The sequence below is a fragment of the Corvus kubaryi genome, unplaced genomic scaffold, assembly GCF_017639235.1.
Source record: "Corvus kubaryi isolate FWS band 111438036 unplaced genomic scaffold, C.kubaryi_AGA036_p1.0 37220, whole genome shotgun sequence".
NCBI lineage: Eukaryota > Metazoa > Chordata > Aves > Passeriformes > Corvidae > Corvus > Corvus kubaryi.
The window spans coordinates 769,221-784,478 of NW_024581063.1; the positions used below are offsets into that span (position 1 = coordinate 769,221).

The window sequence follows — 15,258 nt, forward strand, 5'->3', positions numbered from 1 at the left end:
CAATCTCCAGGGTGTTCTGCAGACCAGCAAACGCCCCAGAAATTGCATCAGCCCATCCCAAATCCATAGTTGTATCTCTTGAGCTGAGATCCTGAAGGCAACCAAACCAAGAACTGGAAAAATGCTAGGAAGAAAAGAATAAGGGGAATTTATTTCCATTTAGGCTTTGTAGCAGTTGCTCTGGAATAGTTCCTGCTGCCTGTCTTGAAATGAGAGCAGATCTCTGAGTTATTGTGGAAAAGGTTGTTCCTTGAGGACCTGAATCTCTCTTCTCACTTGGCCAGAGTGGGAACAGGTTGTGCTGGGGGTGGAAGGGAGGGAAGAACCCAGAGCCTGGGAGTGAGTGTTTCTGACCCAGCCCAGAGGAAAAAGGAGCAGAGGAGGGAGAATTAGCCAAAATCCTGCAGCTGAAGGAAGCGAGGCCAGGAGGGACCTGATCACTGACCACCAGGTCTGTGGAACAGCTGAAAATGAGCCTAGAGAAGTGAACTCTGGTCCTTCATGGTCATTTACTGGACTATTTAAAAAACCTCCCTGTCTGGCATTGCTGATTGGTGCTTTTGTACTGATCTCAGGAGCAGTGCAAGTTTTTAGTGTGGCCAGAGGAGTCTCACAGCACATTTGCTGCGCAGCTGCCCAACGTCCCACGTGGAATTATGGATGTCTAGAGGCCTTCTAGAGCAGGGCAACAGTTTCTCACTTTAGGTGTGTGGAGACATAAAACTCTACATGATTTAGGGGGTTTGGAGGGGCAAAAAAATATAAAGCCCCTCAACAAGTACTTCAACAGTCATGATAATAAATATGTCAGTCCAGTAACACCCACCCATCACCACTGCAATGTTGCTGCTCTTGGCTCATCACACCCAGGTTTTATTGCTCTCCCCATGCTCCTGACCAGTCTCGAGCTGGCAAAGCTGGGCCTAATGGACCCTGCACTCCATTAAGGGGCTGTTGGAAGTGGGCAGTTGATGGATGGTGCTGACTCTGAGAAATCCCTTGGGAGCAGCTCATGCCTGCTCCGAAATACGCAGCCTGCAATTGCTGGATAGAAGCTTTTTCCTGGCTTGCACTGAAAATGCCACGAGTTTTAATCAAATCTGTGATTTTTTTATTGCCTACCATTCAGCAGGGACTTGGGAATGTTGTTGTGAGGTTCTGCTGTGTCCTGGTTGCTCGGCAAGAGCTGAAGGAAAAAGATTAAAAAACGAAAAGAGAAAACAAAATTCATAATGCAGAGTCATTCCTTACTTTCAGGATGTTTTTACCAAGGGTATGTTGTATATTTTGAATCCCAAAGGCTTTAGGGATGCTAAAAACTCCTTCTAAGGCAGCACATGTCTGTATCCATCTGCGTTGTTGTTGTAAGATTATACAACGTCTCCCATACTGAATTCAGAACCTTGTAGGGGTTGTTTTAGCAAGAATTTCCTTGTGAAATGTCTCAAAGCTCTTCAGGCTCTTTAATTCTAAGAATATCTGTAGAGTTCATGTTAATTTTGGATGAGGAGTCTTGGATGGACATACTTCTTTGAAAGTTGTTTGCTCATATTACAAATAAAGTCAGAGGCAGCAATAACAATGAATCTGATTGTTAGAAAGTTGGATCCTCTTAGGATTTTGAAACCTGTTTCCTTTTCATCTTCAATTCTGCCATCAAAATGTCCTGTGATAGAGAAGTAAAAAGGCAGCTGGATCAGTAGGTCTTTGTCCAACACATGGAGTAAGGTGCACATTCCAGTATCTCTGTTTAGACAGTGAGTCACAAGTCTTAAAACATATGATAAAAATTATGATGTTTAAACTCCACTTTCATCCAGATGCGCTAAAATAATTTCTGCATAAGACTTCTTGAAGTAATCCAGTTGCAAGTATATCTCAGAGGACATAACCTTTATAGGAGAGAAGGGGTTAGAACTATTTTGATGGAAAATGTTTTCATTTTGAGTCTTTTTTCTTTGAGGCTTTTTTGCCTCAGCTTGAATTTGGGGGCAGATCCTCACTTTTACTGTAGAGGGTGGTGGTTCTGCTGCTCCTGGAGCAGTGGCTTTGTATGGCTGGAGGTCTCTTTGTTCACCCATGGAGCACTGGCCATTAATAGTGGGAGATGTGGAAGAGCAGAGCCCAGGGAAGCAGGGATGGGAGGGTTACTGCTTTTTCTGTGTAATTAATATGTTGTACCACAATTTCCTTCCAGCAACTGAATACTAAATATTCATTGATGCAAGTTGTGTGTCCCTTTGATGGGTGGGAAGCTCTGCATGCCCCAGCCACATGCGCTGGGAACCCCAAAACCCCCCAGGTCCCAAAGCGTGGGAAGTGGGAGAATCTGCCCATCTGCCCCCCTCAGGTGAGCCCCCACCTGCAGAGCTGCCCCAGCCCTGGGGTCCAATAGCAGAAGGACCTGGAGCTGCTGGAGAGAGCCCAGAGGAGGCCCCGGAGATGCTCCAGGGCTGGAGCCCCTCTGCTCTGGAGCCAGGCTGGGAGAGCTGGGGGTGCTCACCTGGAGAGGAGAAGGCTCCAGGGAGAGCTCAGAGCCCCTTGCAGGGCCTGAAGGGGCTCCAGGAGAGCTGGAGAGGGACTTGGGACAAGGGCTGGAGGGACAGGACCGAGGGAATGTCTTCCCAGTGCCAGAGGGCAGGGCTGGATGGGATACTGGGAAGGAATTGTTCCCTGGGAGGGTGGTGAGGCCCTGGCACAGGGTGCCCAGAGCAGCTGTGGCTGCCCCTGGATCCCTGGCAGTGCCCAAGGCCAGGTTGGACGAGGCAACCTGGGATGGTGGAAGTTGTTGCTACTCATGGCAGGGGGTGGAATGAGATGAGCTTTAAGGCCTCTTCCAGCCCAGACTGTGCTGTGGTTTAGAAGCAATCCAGGAAAAGGAAAATGGCAGTCCACAAGTGCTGGGTGCCCTTGGACTCCCACACAGCCACCCTGTGTCCGAACAAACATCTGGTGCATCTGAAATTGTGAAATGCTCTGTGGTTCCCTTTGTTTCAAGTTGTTCCAGAGGTTCTTTATCCTTTTCTTTAGAATCAAAGAAAGCATTGATGGAATATCAGGAGTAAGGATAGATAGAATAAGGAGAGATGTTTGTTTTGGTAAACAGTGTATCAGTTTCCACAAAACCTTTTGGATTTTGTCTTTTATTTTTGCTTGCACCAAATCATCATTATGTCATCTGTGGGGGTTTTTTCAGGAGGAATATAGAGCAGAAGGAATTAGCTGGCACAACATCGACTACATAGACAACTCCAGCTGCATCAACCTGATCAGCAAGAAGCCAACGGGGCTGCTCCATCTGCTGGACGAGGAAAGCAAGTGAGTAGGAAAATGCTGGCTTTGGAAATGAGATTTGTTTTTTCAGTTAAAACGTGTTTATCCTCCAGTTTTCTGAAAAAAAAAAAAAAAAAAAAACCAACTTCCCAGAAAGGTGCTAATAGCTCACTGGGCTGATTGGTGTTTCTAGTGTTGCTTTCGAGGTGGCGACACACAGAGTGGAGAATCAGCCAGCTGAGCAAAAAGCCTTAAAAAATAATTACTGAAATTCCTTTCCAGAATTTCTTCCATTAAAGGGAAGGGAAAAGGTTTCCCTTGCTTCTCTCTTCATTTCTTTCCCTGTCTCTTGGGGTGTGACCATGTGAAGGTGCTGAACCCAAGTGCATGAGCTAAAGCAGGATGTGTAGGTGCTGTTGTTGAGAAATAAGGTGGATTTATCAATTTACTGGTAAAAATTGAACCCAAATAAAGCGAGGGCACTTGTCCATAGGGGCTGCATTTCCACAGGGTTTCGTGGGCATCAGGGACTTACCTCAGATTTGCATCCTTGGTTGCATCCATCCGTCGTCCTGGGAGAAGTTCTTGGGTGAATGTGCGGCTTCCGGGGCTGCTTTGGTGTGGAAACTTCTGAGCAGAACAGTTCTCCCATCGACTGCTTGTGCCAGTTCCCTCCATGTGAAAGGCAGGGAAAGGCCAGGTGGTTTTGCTGAGGTCACCTCAGATCCACGTGGCCCAGGGCACGAGGTCTGCTCCCACCATTTGAGGTCTCTCCCCTACTTCTTGTCTCGTTGACAAGAAACCAGCAGTGATGGTCTCCCAGTGATACTGTAATTGGGTAAAGTTGGGAAATACACCTCCATGCTGCAGATTTCCATGGAGCTTGAGGATGGAGGGTTGGCTTTCTCTTACCCAGAGGCTCTGCTGAAACAGACACAGAAGTGGAAGCTCAGAAGGTCTCTGCTTTCCCTTTTGTGGCCAAGAAAGAAGTGGAAAAGTTTTCCCATTGGGTTTACAGCTTCTTCCTTTCAATTCTCTCCACTCAGTTTTCCTCAAGCCACAAACCAGACACTGCTGGACAAATTCAAGCGTCAACACGAAGGGAACTCCTACATCGAATTCCCGGCAGTGATGGAGCCGGCTTTCATCATCAAACATTACGCGGGCAAAGTGAAGTACGGCGTCAAGGTCTGTCACCCAGCTGTTCCCCGGCAGCTGCTTTCATCTAAATCTGGGATAGGGAAGGAGAGCCCCAGAGGCTCCACAGAGATGTTTTGGAGAGGACTTGTCTCAAGAAGATGGGAGAGTCAGGAGAGAAGTGTTCGGGGAAATGAAAAGGTGGTAGGGACTGGGTCATCCTGTTCTCCTCCACGTGGGCATTTCAGGAAGAGTTTAGGGATGCGCACTGAGTTCAGTGCTATGCCCCAATGACGAGTTGAAATCGGGTGTCTGGTGGCCTCTCTGGCCTTTGTTTGTGTAGAAAACCCAGTGTTTTACTCATCATTAGCCACCTTTACTACAGGTCATGTGTGCTTGGGTCTCAGCATCCCACTGCCACAGGTACTTTCTGGAATCCCCCGTGAACGATTCCAAAGTTGGCCCTATTTCTATTCATGCCAGCTATTAGCAGAAGGAATTCTGGTGGGCAGATGAGACTCTGTGAGAAACAGCCTCAGGATTTGCGGCTGCAAATCTCTCATCATGTTTCTGATGCAATAAACGCACGTGATAAGCATCAGAGATGATGGTCATGAAGAGGTATCTGATACGGGAGCCGGAGAGAAAGACAGAAACAAGATTCAATAGTTGTGCTGGCCCAGAGATAGCCTGGAAGATCCCACCTGGAGCATCTTGTGGGCATTGTTTATTTTCCTCTTTTCTCCTCCTTCTCCTTCCCTAGGATTTCCGAGAGAAGAACACGGATCACATGCGCCCGGACATCGTGGCTCTCCTGCGGAGCAGCAGGAACGCCTTTATCTGCGGCATGATCGGGATTGATCCCGTGGCTGTTTTCCGCTGGGCCGTCCTGAGGGCCTTTTTCAGGGCCATGGTCGCGTTTAGGGAGGCTGGAAAACGATATGTGGAGAAGAAAACTGGTACGTGTGCCCATCAGCTGGTCCTGGAGCTGTTTTCCAGTGGCAGTTCGGGTCTAGTATGTTATTACACTGTTTTAAGTAGCCTGACTTATTAGGAGTTTTTGATCTATTAGAAAACTCATTAAAATAACAGGTAAATTTTTTGCAGAAGTCACATTTCAAGGCACATTTGGATTTTAACATGTCATAAGGAAGTATTTTCGTTTTACTGCTGCTTTAATTTTTCCTTTTTGTAGGATGCATGGATAGAGAAACCCAAATCATTCAAACAGAGACATACAAATTATCCAACAAAAAAAGCAAATTATTTTTGTAGTAGTTCTTGAGCCTTTATTTAGATCTGGAAACAAAAAAAGGCAATAAATCTTCCTATCATTTTCCAAGCTGTTCACCCTTTCAGCTTCAGGAGAGCATGTCTCTTGTCTAGCAAAATTCATGGCTTTGCAGTCATCCAGAACCACGGATCACGGGGGCATTAAATTAAAGGGAAGTGATGGTGCATCATCATGCTGTGGCAGGCAAGACCTGGCTGTGCTTTTAGACCATTTCTCTGCATAAAGCAATTTCGGGAAGACAAGTACAAGCTATTACTATTCATTTCTGGGCACAAGAGGGCTTGAAATCCATGATGGAATTAGAGCCTCAGCAGGGAAAATGTCAGCTGGGTTAAAATGAAGTGTGGAGCCACACCATGAATTATTTTGCAATCAGTGAGGTTTGCATTGTGGAGAGCGAGGGAGCCTGGGACAAGGAGTGCAGGGATGGAAGCTCTTCAAGCAGAAAGAATCATTTTCTTGGGAGAGAATCCCAAGAAGAGCAGAATGCAAAAAATCATCTTTCAGCTCTGGAAGTTCTTCCTCTGACACCTGTCAGATGCAGCATAAGAGAGGAGCTGATTCTCATGAGCCTGAGTCTGTCTGGCACATCGAGGCAGTGTTTTTGGACAGACTAACCAAAGAGGGAGATGGCAAAGATGTTTGGCATTGGAAGAAAGGCCACTTCAAAGAGGTGGCTTCCAAAATCCACCTTTGCATTTTCATCTTGCATAAACCCCAGGCTGAACTCAAATGAGCTGATCCAAGAGATAAGAGAAGTTCATTTAATCTCAGGAAGTAAGAGCTGATTTCAAGCCCTGCTTCGCTTTCTGTGTCTCTGGCAGCTGGTCCTGCTCACTGCCATGCTCGTCTCCTCACTCCCGCTTTTCAGTCCAGAGTTTGTAGCAGTAACTTGCTTATATCTCTCTCTATATATATCTATATCAATACCTAGATATGATTATAGATATATAAATAACTGGGTGAGTCCAGGAGGTCTTGAGACAATTCTGAGACTCAATTCTTCTATCTCCTTCTCTTTCCATACCAGCATTAACTAATGCATGGTGATGGCTGAATTTCTAAACCTTTTCATGGTGCTGCTCTTGTATCTGTCCATGTCCTTCAGCCTGTATTCAAATGGCTTTGTGCTTTGTACCCTCTGGGTTTTGAGTCAAAGAAAAAACAAACAAACCCTTCAGAAAGCCAGGTAAGGTTTGTCTTAAACTTCCCAACAATCCTCCAATCATTTATACCCTGATCTTCTGTGTGCTCCAAATTGGGAAAAGCTCATGAGAAAGTCTCCATTATACAGGCAGCACTACTGGGAGGAGATGACCTAAATCTAAATTCCATACTGAGGTACACCTCATCTGTGGGAAAACCTCAGCCTACAAGCAGTGGCAGAGCTGGGATCACTGTCCTTGCCCTCTTTGGAGAGCTACCCACCATGTCCAAGCATGACCATCCAGGCTGGACAGGCCTTGGAGCAACTGGGTCTAGTGGAAGGTGGCAGGGGGTGGGACTGGATGATTTTTAAGGTCCCTTCTAACTCAAAAGCATTCTGGGATTCTGACTTTGCCCAGGTCACACTTAGCAAGGTGAGATCAGTAAGTGTTTCCATCATGTTTTTGCTGGTGTGACCTCACACTCATCTCCTGTTCCGTTGTCGTCCTCCAAAATCCTGTCACCAAAGCAGGTGGCTGTGGAAGAGGTGGACGTGGACAGAAGGCTCAGCCAGTGTCAGGACAGTGCCATGGGCTGGTGTAGCGTGATGCTACATGATGCTGGAAGTCCCTTCTTCTCTCCAAAATAATGCAGAAAAGCCCCAAATTGATGCTTCACCTCCATGGCAGAAAACATTTGTGAGTTATCAAAGTATCACTAAAATTCTCCCATCTTGATAGATAGAAGCAGAGAACCAAAGACAGCACATATTTGAGGTTTATTTTGGTTTTTATAAAAAAAAACACCTTGATGGCTTTAATTAGCCTGATTTGGGCATCTACCTGCCCACTGATGTGAGCTTCTGATAAAATGATGGTAGAGTAAGAAAAGCCTCTCTCACACGTTCATCCACATGCACACACAATATTTGTACAGATATTTTTTCAAGACATGCTGCCCGTTCTTGGTTTCTGAGGTCCTTTCCCCATCCAGCAGGCAGGTGAAGTGAGGGAGCAGGGAAATATCCAAAAGATGCTTCTTTTAATTAAAGGCTCTTTGCACTCTTTGTCTGAATCCCAGCTGCATCTCTCGTGCTTGTACACTTGCAATACCCAGTGGGGATTTTCTGGAAGAATCCCTGGCTTATGTCTAAGCAGCTCTGCAAATTTTTGCTCTGCCTCCTTTCCACATCATCCTTTTGGTTGTCTCCTTCATGCCAAGCAGATGCTTCTGGAAGGATAATCAGCATTTTTTCTTGCTGGCTTTGGGGACTCTTCTTTTTTTGTGCTCCTGATACCCTCCTAGTGCAGCTTTTGGTGATTGTGTGATTGTCCTCGTTAACTTGAAGGTGAAGAGCAGCAAAGTGGAATTTTGTCTGGTACTTTTGTGTTCTGCCCAAGTGATGCTTCTTATGGTGCTGCCAATGCTCCTCAAGTCAAAGATGCCAGGATCGAGCGAGCTGCACTTAGCTGAAGGGTGGAACTCTTCAATAATTTGATTTTTAATTATTTTTATTACTGAGTTTATCAATGCGGATTTAAGTGGTTCAATAGAACTGCGTGTTAGACCTGGATTTGTTAGTGAACTTGGATTAAAGGAACACTATCAAGCTTTTTAGGAAAGAAAATTGGCTGATTGACTTTCTTTGCTGTCATCAATACACATTTATGCAAAACCCTCTAATTCTCTGTTAGCAAAAATTTAATGGAAAAAAATGGTGCTGTTCATACAAACTAGGCTGTGGAGATTTGGTTTTGCTGGACCTAAATCCTTGCTCTGATGAAAGTTTTGTGGTCCTGAGGCTGTGCCTGCCCTCGATGGGCTCTGCAGTTGGGTTTGGGCAACAAGGGTTGCTCCCTGGCTTCTGCAGATTTATTCCTGAAGCTGGTCACCAAAAAAACCACTGCCCCCAAAAATAATCAATAAAAAATGCAAATAAAGGTGCCAGCAACCAAAAACTCGGTGTCTGAGGTCTCGCTGGTGTTAAGGTGAGGAAGACAGCCCTTGACAGTGTTCCTGTGGAAGATTCAGGTCAGCCCTTTCCGATGGTTTGATGCGTTGGTGTGAAATGCTCCCATAGGTGCTGGCACAAGGCGACTCCGTGGTGACCTCCCCACGCCTTGCTGGGAGTGTGGCACATCCTGGACTTGGCCAACCATGACAGAGAGGCTCTGCCTGTTGGCACATTGTCACTGGTGTCACCTCTCCTCCACCCTGTGCTCACAGCTGGGCCATCAGAAGTCCCCTTGGCCACACATTGGTTGTTTCTTCCAACTCAAGCCTATCATGCCAACCTCCAGACTCTGTGTTCTCTGCCCTCAGGGAATATGGGAACTGTGCTTAATGCAAATAATTTACATTTTTCCTTTTAATTGCCAAAATCTGAGCAAAATGTGGCACTAGGATGCAAGATGAGAATTCCAGGTGGTTGCATCACAGAACATCTGGACAGGGATTTGCAGGTAACACCAGGCAGAGGCACAGAAAAGATTTAAAAAATAAGTTAATAAAAATGAAGATTTATCTAATAATCCTCTTTTTGCCCACATAATCTTGGAGTGATTATTAAGTGATTATGCTCTGTCTAATGAGGATTATAATTGGGACTGGGACATGGTCCAGCCCATTGCTCCCGTGCCACGGTGCTGTGCGGAGGAAACCGCAGTTCAATTGTGTCGAGCACGAAAATCGTGTGACCCTCGAGCTCTTTCGGGCTTGTTCCTTCCCCTCTCCTGATTTCCGCTTATAAAATCTTTCTCTTCTCTCCATTTGTTTTTTTGTTTGTTTTTATTTTGCTTCCCAAGGGCATGATGATGCAGTGCCATGTGCGGTTTTGAAAAGTGTGGATAGTTTTAGCTTTCTCCACCACCCAGTGCATCAGAGGAGCTTAGAGATCCTGCAGAGGTGCAAGGAGGAGAAGTACAGTAAGGCTGCACCACCCGCCCTCCCCTCTGATATCACACTCACACGTCCAGAAATGGAAACCAGGTGCATTCCGTGTAGAAAGGGTAAAAGAGTGCCTGAGGAGCCTTCCCTGCTCAAACCAGCTGCCTCAGAGCAGTGTTCAGCCTATTGGGAAATGATTAGGCAGGGTTGGAAGAGTCAAATTAAAAGCAAACCCACATCTCTTGAGATCCCGCAAAAATCATTTTGTTGGCAATTTCCCCATTTACTCACTGACAATAATAAAAAATATTCCTGATACAAGGCTGGTACAGCTGGAATTCAACTCAATTTGGATTTCAGTGGACTTCAGAAATATCTTCATCTTGTGAAAATGTTGTTTCCCAGGGCTTCTGCTTAAAACAGAGGCATTGTCAGTGTTATTTTACGGAATGATGCACTTGGTCTCCATTTCTTCATCTTCACTCCTCTGTCACGTAATAAACTCATCCTGCATGACAACATGGACACTCTTGCCTGCACTACTCTATTTTATTTTTATATTTAAATAGATATTTGGTGCTCTCATGTTTAGATATATTACTTTCCTGCCATTATTCTCTTCCTTCATGTTGTGTGTTAAAGCTGAAAGAAATAGAGCTGCTCTGCATGGGCACAGCCTCAGCCCAACTTGCTTAAACTTCATGAAATTTAGGTGTAAGTGCAAACGACCTTTTTTTCTGCAGAGCTGAGCACGGTAAGTACAGTAGGTGCATGTTAAATCTTCACAAATCTGGTTTTCCTGTTAGAAACCTTCTGTCAGATGCCTGTGCTTCCTGCAGCATGTGAGGTTGGGGGACCAGAGGTGATTTAGGCCTTAATTTAGGCTTTCATTCTTAGTTTAACTACGTTATTTTCCCCTACAAGTTCCCAACACTGCTATCAGAAAACAAAAAGGAGTGATACTAAATTTTACTTGATTTTAGATTTTTTTAAGTGGTGGTGTGCCAGGTGGCCTTACTGATACTACTAAGAAACTATTGGAAAGGAAGATGATTATCAGCAGAGTAATTTTACTTGCAATTAATGAGTCAATTTAACTTAAATTTTTAAGTTGGCTCAGCAGTATGGGAGATTTTGGGGGGTTTAGTTTGCAGTTCCTTAGGTGGGAAAAAGGAAATTCATAAAACTCAAGAGATGCTTAGACTTTTAATTTAGTGGGAAGCAGGAAGTTGAGCTCGTTGTTGACCTCAACACTTAAAACCTCGCTTAGGTAGACTGGTCCACACAATTTGGGGTCTCTTAGGGTAAATCCAACGAGTGGGTCTAAGAAGAACATTGCCGTAGTTTGTGAATCGGCATCTGCCCAGGCAAACGAGTAATTCTTGTTCTGCATTCAGAGATCATTCCCATCTTCCCACGGGGTGTGCTCCTGCTTCCCCAGGCTCCCAGCCTTGGTGAGCTGAAGTGGGCTTGGAGCGTGTGTAGCACTGGGGTTCGGAACCCAGCAGGTTTTGGGCCCCACAGGGGAGCTTGGGCCCGGGGACTCGGCTTTTCCCACAAGTCAGATGAGGTTATACATCCATGTCATCCTTGAGAGAGGAGCCAAGGTCATCTCCTTGTCTTGAGTTGTGCAATTAGCTCTGAACAGAGGGAAAACAAATTGGTTTGATGAGTTTATTGAGATTCCCTGTAGGTGCCTTGGTATTCAGCTTCTGGAGCCAACTGGTCTCCCTTCCCTTACCATCAGCTGCTTCCCTGGAGTCCACCAGGTCCTCTGGAGCAAGGCACTGAGTTTAGACACCTCTGATTCAAGACTGGAGCTCTGCTGGTAGACATTCATCCATAGGGAGTAGATGGGGATTATCCAAAACTCTCCTTAACAAGAGCAAAGACCTGATAGGCAAATCAGTCCATCTTTCCAAAAAACTCCGGCTGAAGGAAAGGGAATATGCTTGAAAAATCAGAATAATTTTCTGCCTGAAGTGTAAACCAGATCAGGCTGTGTTTGAGCTGGATGAAGGGAGTGAGAGGTTGTTGCCACTCACACACTGTTCTTTCCTGCTGAGTATCAATTCCTACAATTTAATAGCCCATATTCACCGTACACAATCTCACGGCCCCGTGCCACTCACCAGCTGAAACCTAAGACCCTTTTACCTTCTATTTGTAAAAATCCCCCTTATTTCCCAGAAAAGAGGCTACAGCAACGTGACAGCTTTTTTTGGCTGTATTCTTTCCTTAAAGAGCCAAGTGATGGCACAATGTAGAAAAGTCTTTGTATTTGGTGTATCTAAAGCAGTTCTCTTTAACCCAACTTGTGCACTGTGACCTTTAGTAATCAACAAGTCACTTAAGGTGCCAAGCTGGCACAATGCAGTTTAAAGGCAGCTGTTACCTGGAAGCCTGAAATAGAAATTCCCTTTTCCTGAGCAATGCAAGGTGTGGATGCAGGGATAATTTGATACAACCTTGTCTTCATCACTTCAGCTCGACTTGCTGGGTTGGAAGGTGCTTTGGGCCTTTGCTTTCTTTGGTGGGGAGTGCAGGGAAGGGTAGGAAGACAGATTTTGCTCCAAAAAGAAGGGCATGGATTAAAAAACTCTTGGAAATACCAGTGAAATCTCATTTTTCATGGACTGCTTTAGGCTAGAAAAGCCTTTTGGGCCTTAATGGGGAACTATCCAGGCATATTAAAATATATTAATTCAATCTATATTAAAAATAGATCCAGCTACACGTTAGGTGCTTTCTTAGTGTAAAACTAGCTACACACAGTACTAATGCAACATTTTAAGCAGATTCCTGATTATTCCCATTTTTTCCCTCTTTACAAAAGGGTTTCTTTGTGCTCTAAATCATCAGGACTTTGGACACAGAAATGCCAGTCTTGAAAGAGACACAAGAACACTCCTAGGACAAGAAATGTAACCAAAAAAAGGCTTAAATGGCAAAAAGAGAGTTTTGAGCTGTGGGTATTGTTAAGTGCTCAGATGCATTACCTACCTTGCTTTCCAAAAACCTCCAGTGCTGGAGATGCCAAACCTTCTCAGCAGGAGTGATTTGGTTGGTCCTGCTTTGGAGCACAGGAGGGTTCAAAGGTGACCTGGGGCAGCACACCCTCAAATTTTCTTTTGCTGATGTTTCCAGGATATTTGGGCACCTTTAGATGCAAAAACTTAACCAAGTGGACCATCAACCTTTTCAGGGATCTCCTGCACAGTGTTCAGCTTCAAGATGAGCTGTTACAACATCTCAACAGGGCAAGGAGGGCAGTAAATGTCCTGTTAGAGGGACGTCACCACTGACTTTGGTAGGGATTCATCTTCTCCTCAGGAACTGCAGGCTCAGAAGAGCAGGATGGGCTCAGGTCTCAGCGTATTTGCTTTGTGTTCATCTTTGGGTATAAAAAATCTTTTAGCTCAGCACCTGGGCTGCATGAGACAGTGGAATTATAAATATGGGGAAGATGCCATTGCTCCCTCCCATCCTGCTACAAACTATAGCTTAGACTTCTTTCTTTTTAGAAAGCTTTTTTCCCCCTTTTTTTTCCCACTGTAGGTGTCTCAGGGTAGAATAAAACACATTTTCCCCATGCTGAGGTGAGAGCTGTGATTTTTCCTGTCTCACAGCAGCGATTTTGAGACAGTTATAAAATTGCTCAGCTGTTTCCATGTCAAACTCCACATTATCAGATCTTCACATTTCTGTGGTTTGGTGACTTGAAGTGTTTTGTTGTCTACAGAAATTGTCTCCTGTCTTCCTAAGTGCTTGGTTACAAAACATTTCCACTTTGGGGAAGATAACAGCTGCTACTGTAACCATGTGTGGCAGCTTCCTTGGCTGAATACAAAATAGATACTTTATTTAATATTTTCTTTTATTAGATATATTTTATTACAAATAAATTACTCCAGGTATCAAAGGATATAGGCTCAATAGGCAGTCAAGCCTTTATTAAACAGTATATAAGGTATTTCCTACTTGCTGCACATGTCCATCTGTGGAAGGAGGGAGAGAAGAAGTGCCTAAGGAATAAATGACCATTTTTCCAAGCATTCTAATTACGTCCAGGTGTTTTGCCCATGCCAACTGGGTTACCCCATGCACAGTGGAAAGCTTGGGAATCTCTTGGACATGGAGAACACGGGTGGCTGCTCCCCCCCATCAGCCCCTTCCCTCACCCCCTTGGCTGGCCAGGGCAGTATGTCCCTAAAACACCCCATGCGTGTGTGGGAGGGGAATTAGAGGCTGGAGCAAACAGTGTTACTCAGAGGGTGATGACTCTGGCAGGGAGGTGGGACTGGGGAGTGATGGCATCCCTGGCACCTGGCTGTGCCCGGCATGTGCCAGGACACGTCCGAGCTGCTCGCGCCGGAGTCAGGGCTCAGCTATGGCTCTGCTGATTGTCTGTGGGGATGGCTCTGCTAATTGTCTGTTGGATATGAGCCAGCTGGAAACATCTTCTTCATGTGCTGCTGCAGGTATCACTCGGAAGAGCCCGCGGACGCCGCTCTCAGACCTCCAGGGAGTCAACACCATCAACGAGAGGAGCCCACGGTAAGGCTGCTGCTGTTACCTTGGCATGGCCAGGGACCTGGGGTGGGAGAGCACTGTCTGTACCTAAAAACAGCTGTATTGACATTTCTGTATTGACAGATTCACTGTCTCGCCTGTCAACCTTATCTTCTCTTCGTTCTTTCTCTGCCGTGTGATCAGATCTAAACACCTTTCCTGACTAAACAGCAGCCAGGGAAAGCAACTTCCCTGTGTCAAAGGCAGCAGTTGTCAGTGGGGGGTGTACGAGGGGGTAAGAAGCATAAGAAAATGAGTGAGTGTGCCAGTATCTAGGAAACAGTCATTTAAGGAGGACAGGTCTGGGTGCAGAACTGCATACAGCTTGTGCTGGCTCCAGGTGCCCTGGAATGTGGAAAACCTGGAAGTTACAGGGTTTGGGATTGGGATTGGAGTTTAAAAACCCACTTTGCCAAATGCTTGCTTGTTTTCAGGGGGAGAAAAGCACACTTGCTTCAAAGTTGATTGATTTTTGCAGATTTTTTGTATAGTTTTATTTTTAAGTCCTTCCTTGAAGTTTCCAACCATTTAAGCAGCTACTGAATGAGACTTAGGTCTACACCTGAGATATAGATCTGTTCCTCTTCTGAAAAGCCTTCTTCATCCCCATTTCGGAATTAAGTTACTTGTGAGGCCAAAGTCTTCATTTCCAAGGGATGTCTGGGCACTGATCCTTTTCCCAGCTATTCTTGTGCTACCCCTCAGCACATCCCAGGAAGTCTGATTTTCCCAGTGCCCCACTAAAGGGGTATGGTGCCTCTCTGCCTCCCTCTGAGCAGGTGTGTGCTGGGGAAGGAGGTGATAGGAGCATCCTCAGCTCCTACAACCACTGCTTGGAGCATCCAGGTGTGTTTTTTTGGCTGCTCTGAGGTTAATGAGAAGCCCAGAACAAGCCAAGAGGAGTCTCAGTCTGTCTCCTGAAATGTGTCCATCAAATCAGTCCTTGCAGC

The 15,258-nt window shown here is 45.5% G+C and overlaps 1 protein-coding gene across 11 annotated transcripts in view; it reads left to right on the plus strand.

Annotated features, from left to right (window-relative positions):
• MYO9A (myosin IXA) overlaps positions 1 to 15,258 on the plus strand; it is a 175,617-nt gene that overhangs the window by 124,459 nt on the left and 35,900 nt on the right. For 10 of the 11 annotated variants that reach the window (XM_042022730.1, XM_042022729.1, XM_042022735.1 and 7 more), the window contains 5 exons: positions 3,197 to 3,318; positions 4,320 to 4,461; positions 5,174 to 5,369; positions 9,655 to 9,774; positions 14,218 to 14,293. In XM_042022730.1, coding sequence (XP_041878664.1) covers positions 3,197 to 3,318; positions 4,320 to 4,461; positions 5,174 to 5,369; positions 9,655 to 9,774; positions 14,218 to 14,293 — 656 coding nt within the window. The remainder of the gene's footprint in view (positions 1 to 3,196; positions 3,319 to 4,319; positions 4,462 to 5,173; positions 5,370 to 9,654; positions 9,775 to 14,217; positions 14,294 to 15,258) is intronic. The other variant, XM_042022738.1, reaches the window with a different exon arrangement.